Source organism: Aspergillus thermomutatus (genome assembly GCF_002237265.1).
Source record: "Aspergillus thermomutatus strain HMR AF 39 chromosome Unknown NODE_19, whole genome shotgun sequence".
Classification (NCBI taxonomy): domain Eukaryota; kingdom Fungi; phylum Ascomycota; class Eurotiomycetes; order Eurotiales; family Aspergillaceae; genus Aspergillus; species Aspergillus thermomutatus.
This window is the reverse complement of record NW_020798067.1, coordinates 182,930-191,975: the sequence shown is the minus strand read 5'-3', so window position 1 is coordinate 191,975 and position 9,046 is coordinate 182,930. Positions and strand designations below refer to the sequence as shown.

Genomic DNA, 9,046 nt, shown 5'->3' with positions numbered 1-9,046 from the left:
ACCCCGCACCCCGTCCAAGGGCCCGTGGGGAAACGCCAGGACAAGGACAGTCTCAGTCGCGTCCCCGCGATTCTCCGTCTCGAACGTCGCCCTCTAACCTCTCGGTCGGCCGAACACGAATGCCTTGACGCCTCAACCCGCAATGACCATGGCACTCGTGAATGCCTCGATGGCCGCTGACGAAGATGCCCGAGATTACGTTTGCACCGTCCCCGGCTGCGACAAGGCCTATCGGCGCAACGAACACCTGGAGCGCCATCTGAGGTCGCACAGGCTGCAGAAGCCGTTCGATTGCCCGGTTTGCCACAAAAACTACGGTCGCCAGTGAGCAATGCACCTCCTCGCTCCGGTTGAGCCGTGTCTCTCCTAGTGAAATCCGCTGACATGGTGTCTCCTCAATGCCAGGGACGTCCTCAAGCGCCATATTGCCTCCCAGCACTCGTCGACCAACAGCTCCCACCGGCCCAGTCGCCGTCGACGTCGGGTTGTGTCTGCCTGCGACCGTTGCCGCTCCCGCAAGGCCGCCTGCACGGGCGAGCTACCCTGCCAGGCCTGTCAAAGGTCAAACTGCCTCTGCCAATACCCTCGCAACGCCCCCGAGCCGGTCCTCGCCGCTGAGGCCCTAGCAGATGTGCCAGTCGAGCTGCCCATGTCAGGTCCTACCGCGCAGCCCTCGCTGAACACTTCCAGCTCAGTGCAAGAGCAGCCGGCCGGCGACGGATGCTCGGACGTCGATGCCCTGCTACTGGCGGAACAGAGTGGTCATACACAATCGGCTCATGTTTCAACACCCGGCGGTCCCGAGCGAAACGGGTCCATTATCACTTTGAGTTCCAACGAGGCATTATGGGAAGCACTGGACAGGCCAGAATCTCAAAACTCTCGAGAGATCCAGGCAGAGGCTTCGCACTTGTCCTACCCGCTGGTCTCTCTGCAGAGCCCCGAGCGAGGCTATCGCGTGGAGCCCTTTGCGCCGTTGTCGAGCCTTGAGGCAGAGGCCGCGCTTCAGATGGCCGACCCCAACCAGCCATGGCCAAGGTCACCAGTCACTTCTGATTCATCTCATGCATTCACAATAGCTGCCTCATCCGCTGACGAGACTGGTGTCCTCAGCGGCGACCTCTCTAGTCTTGGCCATGACAACACATGTCTTGATGGCCCGTCCCGGGATGTGATGCCCGCTGGTGCTACCGCACCAAGTTTCCACCCTAACACGCAGACAGTCGACTATATCTTCGACTCTACTTTTCATGGGACTGCATTCCCTCTGGGTGCCCAGGACCTTTGGCTTCCCGCCCCCTCCGGCATCTTCAACTCCACTATCCCCTTCTTATCCACAACTAACGAAGTTGGCCTTCCACGGTCGTCCCATAGCGATGCATGGGCTCTGGGCAGCATGCCACTGTACAACGAGCATTCCAACACGGTGCCGAGAGCCGCTTCACCGACCTTGTTTCCTCTGGGGCCCCGCGCCCTCAAGCACTGCATTAATGTCTTCTTTACCAAGTTTCACCGCCTGTGGGCAACGGTCCATAGGGCAACATTCAACTTGGAGGCGGACGACCAAGATCTGGTAGACACCGTGGCCATGATCGGCGCGTGGGAGTCGGGCGTTCCCTCATGGATGGACGCTGCCCTTGATCTGCACAAGTTGATCACTAAGAAGCTCCGAGAGAAATTGGTATGTCACTAAATTGATTAAGTCTTCCAGTACCTGCAATTGACCATGAGGCCATTCCCAGTTCGACCCGTCGCCGAAGCAAGACGTAGGGCTGCGCTGGCCAGTATCTACGTACCAGACTTTGCTGCTGAATGCGATATTCACACTTCAGGTCTCAGTAAGCATTTACTCTTCTTTATCGCTTGCTTTTCGTCCGTTCCTCACCTTTACCACCTTGTGTTAACGTTACGGTCCACCAAGCGGCATCATCAGTTGTAAACTAATGCAATAGTCAGGACGACAAACTTTTCAGCAACGCATATATGCAGCACAGCATGACGCTGTCCGTGTTTCGTGAGGCCGGCTTATTTAACGAGCAGTATAGTCTCGCACGCGACGACCCCAAAGGCGCCATTCCCTCCAGCTGGCTCAGACGCGAAACCTTGAAGAGGTAGCCGCTCTCTCCTACTTGAGTATTCCTGTATCTTATCCGACTGACACCTCAATCTCAGGCTGGCTTACTTCGCGTTTCGACTGGACATATATTTCTACTTCTTGCGGGGGTACCGCCCGATGCTGAGATACGATGAGCTGTGCCTTACGCTGCCATGTTCCGAGCGACTCTGGGAGGCGCAGACTGCTGAGGAATGGCACAAAGTGAAGCTGATCGAGTCCAGGAAGCGTAACCCGATGCATTTCATGCACTTGGTGGATCAGGTCATGGACCAGGAATGCCGCGCCGCTTTACCCCCCCTGCTGGAGGACGAGTACCTGTATGGACTGTGCGCGATACAAGCATGGCTCTGGCAAGACGCTCAGCGGCATCGCTCCCGCACAGAATCAGGGCGGACGCGGTCGAACTTGAAGAACAAGACGCCCGCCAGCTTCTCCCAGAGCGCTGAATTCTGGACCAGGCAACTGACAGTTTGGAGGGAGGGCTACAGGGACCGAGCACTCGGCCCGGCCCTGTCGTCGAAAGGCCACAGGGAGATGCTTGAGAACAGCGCCATCCCGCTGTATCACCTCTCGCAGATTGTCCTGATGGCCAATGTAGAAGTAATCAAGGAGCTGTCGACCGACCAACGGTTGCGCTCGGGCACCTTCAGAAGACAGCTAGAGTCCAGCACGCTGCGATGGGTCCAGACGTCGGATGCGAGGTTGGCGATATGGCATGCCGCCAAGGTCCTAAAACTGTTGCAGGAGAAGTTTGGCCACCAGGACACAGAAGGCGACCCATCCTCGGCTATCCCTCACGTAGGACTTATTGCGTCGATCGCGCTGTACGAGGCCGGACTCGTGGTGTGGGCCTACGCTCGCTCTGTCCAAGTCTGCGACGCCTGTTCCATCGGCTCTAGCTTGCAAGCGGCCAGCGCCGGCCTGGAGTCGTTTGAGCTGTTTGGTACGGAGCAGGATGAACCCTTCCGGCAGTGGCTGGAGCATGGGGGACGAGAGCTTATTGACGGACGTGTTGTATGCGCTTGTAATCTCGGTAGTCTTGTCGGTCTCTACGAGGCGGTTCTGCTACGATGCGGCTCCCAGTGGCGCTGCGTCTCCCAGATGGCACACTCGTTATCAAGGTTAAAGCAGGGCGATTGAGGTTGTAAATATCACCGAGGTGCTCAGGTCTAGTTTGCTTCAGCTGGGTTAACGGGTCATCACGTCACTTCTGCTGTTTCGTATGGGCTTATCTCGGGGAGCTGACCACAGAAGCAAAGAAACACATTTATGTCATTGCCTCTCTGCACCCAAACGTCCCACCCAATCCTCTACCTTGGCCTCCAGTGACAACACATACTTTTGCGGTCATGGTCAGTGTCTCATTTTGGGATTGCTCCACGCCAGATTTCAGGTGCGTAGCCCATCATCGACTCTACCACGGCACCATGATCACTCATGCAGTACTAGTGGAAGTAGGTCTCCGGCAGGACTTCATTTACATGTATTTCTCTTAGTAAAATGTCCATAGGCGGCTTCTCAACTCCAAAAGCCCCATCCGTCATCCGGTCCAGAAACACCATAGCCGCCTCGCCTAGATTTAGGCCGCGAGACAGGCTCCGAGATAGGCGGCGGTGTCGGGTTTATAAACTCGTCCAACAGTTCCCATAATCCATCCTGCAGACATGGAGCTTGGTCCTCTGCGGACGCTGAGCTCTCAGTTCGATGCAGCTCTTCCGGAGCAGTCCCGAGGTCAGCGCTATTTCGACTGCCTGGCCCAACTGCTCCTGATTCATACCCTGGATCGTTCCCTGACAAGAAGTTCCCAAATCTGTCCATTTCGATTGATGCCCACTGTTGGGAATTGTCGAGGATTTTGGACCTCCTGTCGATTTCCTCCACGGAATCCGCCCACGCTCCATGTCTTTGGCTAGTAGGCTCCCAATAACCCAAAGAGGGATCAGTTATGGCGCCTACGGCTCCGAGACTTTCGATCTGACGTAGGCTGTTTATCAATATTCGAACTTGGCTCATCAGTTGTCGAAGAAGGGACTGGCGCAAAGTGACACCTGATAGGGTAAGAATCTCAGAGTCAAGCCTCTCGAGAACGTGCCGAGTCACTCTGCTTGCTTGCGCGCTAGTGACTGATGAGCGCAGGTGTAGGTAGGAAGCGATCTCTTGGGTCGATTTCGGACTGGGAGTACCCTCCGCGCTGGTCGATTTAAAATCCGAGTCCAAGAGCTGGAGAGGTCTCGCATGTGGCTCCGGATGTATCTCAACCCTCGGATCTATCCTATGTTAGAGAAATGATCCGACACAAGGGGCAGAGACGCAACGTCACGGAGACCTCACCTGCTTGATACGATATATCAGATTTGTCCAACATCTCTTCTGCAGGGCCGACTGGACTAGTCCCGCTCTTCGTAGAGGGGAAACCACTCGACGCTGCCATTCCACGAGGCTCGGCATGCTCCCTTAGGGACTTGGAAGGCTTGCACAATGGATAGTTGTTCAAAAATGCGCTGTTTGGTGGGCAGGAGTGTCAGTCCAGCCGAGATAGAAGTCAGATAGTAGAAGCTGTAGGGACATACTTCCCGACAAATCTTTGCCGAATAATACATTTCGCGTCTGTGGCTTTGCACCTCTCGCAAGGGATGGAGCTGTTGACGATACACCGCACTTTTCTCTCGCGGCATGGCTCACAGGCTCTTGAGCACCTGGTCTTGCGCCGCCTCAGAGGCTGCCCACTCGAATCTGATCGCTCGGCCGCTGACTGCCTTGGCCGAGCATGGGACTTGGGCGTCCTGTTTTGCAGTGGCGAGTCTTGAGGGGGAGGGTTCGGCTCGGAAACACGACGCTTCTGTAAGGCATCTTCAGGCTCGCCAGCTGGTGGAACACGAAACATGAGGGCAATGGATAAGTAAAAGAAATATGAGGGTCCAGAAACGTAGATGGAATGCCCACTGAAGATGTCTACTTCAGTGAGGATTTCTCCAGTGACCGACCGAACCTGACGGTATGAGATGGCTTTAAATCCAATTTCACGGAGTCTTGGGAAATGGGTCGTCAACAATGGCGGCCGTTCTCGGCCTGTCTGGCCAAAGTGCCTTGACACCTGTAGACCTGGGAAGACGCTCCCCACACGCTCCCGAGAGGAGCGATCCCCACCCAGGCAAATCTTCTGGTGCTGATCTCCCCACCTCTACCTCCGTCTCCACCTGTATCGCAGATAGATGAACAGGACTTTTGATATTGAGAGTTGATCACCTGTATACAAGTGCACCTTAACAGCCAGTTTGTCTCTTCCATTGACCATCGGGCTCTCACGAACCCCACAAGCCTCACGACTGCCCGCGCCCCATGAGATCGAGGGCAAAGGGCCGTCCCCGTCTTGAGAGTCTTTCTAGACTTCGGGCTAATAGTGGATTGGAAGGTTCCTATAGCCGAGATATACAGGTCGGGCTAGCCATGAATCGCGATTGGTGTGATGTGATAGCAACCAGCCTCATTAAACTAGTCAAAGTAGGCATCATCATGATGCAAGTGGCTCTCTAAATATCTGCGGTTTTGGATAGCACCTCTTGTGTGCGGTTGGCAGATGTATTAAAGTCGCGGGTCAAATGGAATATACTTTCGACCAATCATCACGCTTCCACCTTCAATGCCCATGTATCGGGTCTGGATTTATATTTAGTGACGCAAACACAACCCAATGGACACAAAGCATGTTTTGCAGCAATGAACGCAATGACTACGGGCGATCTAATCTAGGTTCGTAGAGGTTGCCACAGGAGGTTTAAGCATATCAATACTAGAATATGAAAAGCAGATTTACTGGCTACTGGTTAATCCACAAATCGTCATTGCTTGGCCTTAGTCTCTACACTTTACGGTACAATCCTCATAACTAGGGAGATGGACCTCAGAGGCATTCAGGGTTTATTTTACGACGAACGCGTCGGTTCTGTACAAACTCAACCACCAGTTCCAGACAGGCTCACCGGCCCCGCTGTCTTCGCTGGTTCCACCACCGTCCTCTCCACCATCCTAGTTTAGCCCGGGTCATTTGGGCCCTATCTGACGCTACGGTCTAAGACCGCAGCGACAGGTGACCCGTTACGGCCAAACTACTGTCTCCTTGTCCTCTTGACTGCGTGTGGTGCAGCATCCATTTCTACGTACCCACTTCCAGTGAGGCATCTCTTTTAGACAAGTGAAGGGGAGAAGAAATAAAACAAGGGGACTAACTAGCTAAGTAGTCTCACTTTTGCTGCGCATTAGCAGTTTTCTATACTTGCACCAGGTCACGGTTTCGCTAATCGTGCTCCAAGGCGAGAGTAGAACACCTACCTTGAAAACCCTCATCCTTTGAGAGTCAAAACCTGAATGAGGACTATGTTTAACCAGCAGCTTTTCCCCAGATTTTGTAAGCTCCGTTTACAACACCTGGATTATTGAAAATAAAGTGCGGTTTCAACCCCCGCAAGACCAACCCATCAACAACACTGGCCACACAAATACCTAGCATGGATAGAAGCTGGGCGTCAGTAGTTACTGCATTGTCAGCTATTTCACCAGCAATAAAAGCAACAACTATAGCACTCACACTACTGAATGTAACCATTTACGTGAGAAGCGCTGATGAAAACCCCAAGCGGGAACTAGCTGATGGAGCCACTGCCAAAAGCACAATCCAAAACGCGCTCAGAAGACACCAGGACACAGGGGAAGTCAGAATCGAAGGGGTCAAAGTCACACCAGGGTCAATGGTCAGGGTGTTTCTTGCCAGTGAAGGGGATGTTCTCATGATGCAGGAACACCAACAATAGCTGAAGACCTTCAACGAAGCAAAATTAAATGGTGAAACATGGTTCCCTATCAGAATTGACAGTGTATGGAAGTCGGACGTATTCAACAAGGACGGGGAAGTAAGAGAGGAGTTCTATGGAAAGTCCAGAGACGAAAACAACACTGAAGTGAGGAAGCTAATTGGCTTAGTGGACCAAAGTCCTACGGGTCGATGGTGGTATTCCTCCCTCAGGAAAGTGATGCGACCCGGCTGCTCCGCCAGAAAATGGTACAGATCTGCGGAGAGGTCTCATCTACCTCTGAATATCGTTACATACAGCGACCACTGAGATGCCGTAACTGCCAGGGATATGGTCACAACTCACTTTATCCCACCTCCCTACAGAGTGTCATGTCAATGGTTTCTTTCTAAAAGCTACCAGTAAACACGAGTGAGATGGAGCACAACATTTTGTCTCAAGCCGCCTCCACACATAGTCTCCTGTGGATGGTATCTTTGGTCCACGGTGCCACCGAGGATATGAAGCGGAGATGTTTAGGTACGCTATCCATTGAAACAGAGCTCCATACTGCACGTCCAGTTCAGACTTTTCTCCCGCTGTGCGCATAATAATAAAGTTCAACCTGTGCACGACCACACTGTCCGCGGGCGGATTCGGAGATACCCGACTGAGAGAAAGGAATTGAGTATGAGAGGAATATACCCAGACCTGTAATTAGTATTCACACTCTTTATAACCAGTTCCAGAAGTCCTTCCTCGGGCGTTGAAATTGATGAGGAGGCTGGGCTGCGGTGAAGGTATAGTAAGCCACATAACCCTCATTGGGCGGAACCCATAAGCCGTTTACTTCAGGTCCTGACACTGGATAGAATTCGGTAAGCCGTTGATAGATGACATTATAAATTGTTTAAGACTATGAGAATTCACCCTGGAAGTATTGAATTGAATTTGTAAGCACTGTCGCTGACATTTGCCGGATTAAATATCCATGATGGACCCGTGCCAGGTATATAAACCACCGCCGGCCCCAACATCACCCACATTCATAATCTTCGCAGCCTTTCACTACGCGGTTCTGGTACAATCAATATGTCTCATCCTCTCGTCCTGATAACCGGCGCCAACCAAGGCGTCGGACGGGCAACAGCCCAGATCCTCGCCACAAAGCACAACTACCACGTCATCATCGGCAGCAGAAACCCTGAAGCCGGCGAAGCAGTCGCAGCCGACATCCGCAACGGGGGACATCGAGCAACATCTCTCCAGCTCGACCTCACCTCCGAAGACTCCATCGAAGCTGCAGTGTCCACTCTTGAACGCGACTTTGGCTACCTCGACGTCCTGATTAATAATGCCGGGATCCTCATCGATGGCGAAAAAAGCCTTACCCCATGGGAGATATATAACAGGACATTCACAACCAATGTTATTGGCACCGGCGTCTTGACAGAATACCTCGTACCACTCCTCCAAAGGGCAAAAGCCGGCCCGCCGCGAATAGTATTCCTTACTAGCACCATGGGGAGCCTGGACAAAGCTACGGATACATCGCTCCCCTGGTATCCCATTGATTATAAGGTTTATGATGCGAGTAAGGCTGCGGTGAACATGCTAATGCTTAACTATGCGCGTGTGCTGGATGCCGTTGGTGGGAAGGTTAACGCGGTTTGTCCGGGGTATGTGAAGACGAACTTGACCCGGTGGAATGAGTATGGAGTTACGCCGGAGGAAGGGGCAAAGAGGGTTGTTGAGATGGCGACTTTGGGAGAGGATGGGGAGACGAGGACTTTCAGTAGCTCTAATGGAGCTATTCCTTGGTGAGGGCAAGGCTTTTAACTTAGACACTGTTCACATACGTACTTGCCTAATTCTTCAGAATAGCAACATATTCGTTCGTGGTTTGATTTTTCGCCATCCGAGCTGACCACTGGTGCGTAGCTGCGCTATATTATTCTATAAATATACATGGGGAAGGTGCGGTTAACTTTACGGCTATCTATTCTGGTAAAATTCCTGTTTTTATGAGGAATGGTAGAGAGACAGTCCAGCCCCAGCCGAAATGGTTGAAATCGCACCGAGCCGAAGACTTGATTGGACAGACCTGCCTGGTATGTTTCTGAGGGCTAGTTCGGAAGCATTC

The 9,046-nt window shown here is 52.9% G+C and overlaps 3 protein-coding genes across 3 annotated transcripts; 2 read left to right on the top strand and 1 right to left on the bottom strand.

The window, feature by feature from the left end:
• Positions 1-142: 142 nt before the first annotated feature.
• On the top strand, positions 143-3,256 carry CDV56_109455 (uncharacterized protein; the record flags this gene model as incomplete). Its single annotated transcript, XM_026763074.1, has 5 exons — positions 143-324; positions 406-1,681; positions 1,743-1,838; positions 1,957-2,111; positions 2,173-3,256. 5 exons carry the CDS (start codon positions 143-145, stop codon positions 3,254-3,256), a joined length of 2,793 nt encoding a protein of 930 aa, XP_026617706.1.
• A 378-nt stretch (positions 3,257-3,634) lies between these two features.
• CDV56_109447 (Zn(II)2Cys6 transcription factor domain-containing protein) lies at positions 3,635-5,000 on the bottom strand (the record flags this gene model as incomplete). The annotated part of the gene is made up of 3 exons (XM_026763066.1): positions 3,635-4,383; positions 4,448-4,617; positions 4,687-5,000. The coding sequence occupies 3 exons, from the start codon at positions 4,998-5,000 to the stop codon at positions 3,635-3,637; spliced, it is 1,233 nt and encodes a 410-aa protein (XP_026617705.1).
• Positions 5,001-7,995: 2,995 nt separating this feature from the next.
• Positions 7,996-8,727, top strand: CDV56_109423 (uncharacterized protein; the record flags this gene model as incomplete). Its single annotated transcript, XM_026763042.1, has 1 exon — positions 7,996-8,727. One exon carries the CDS (start codon positions 7,996-7,998, stop codon positions 8,725-8,727), a length of 732 nt encoding a protein of 243 aa, XP_026617704.1.
• Between the last annotated feature and the right edge of the window lie 319 nt (positions 8,728-9,046).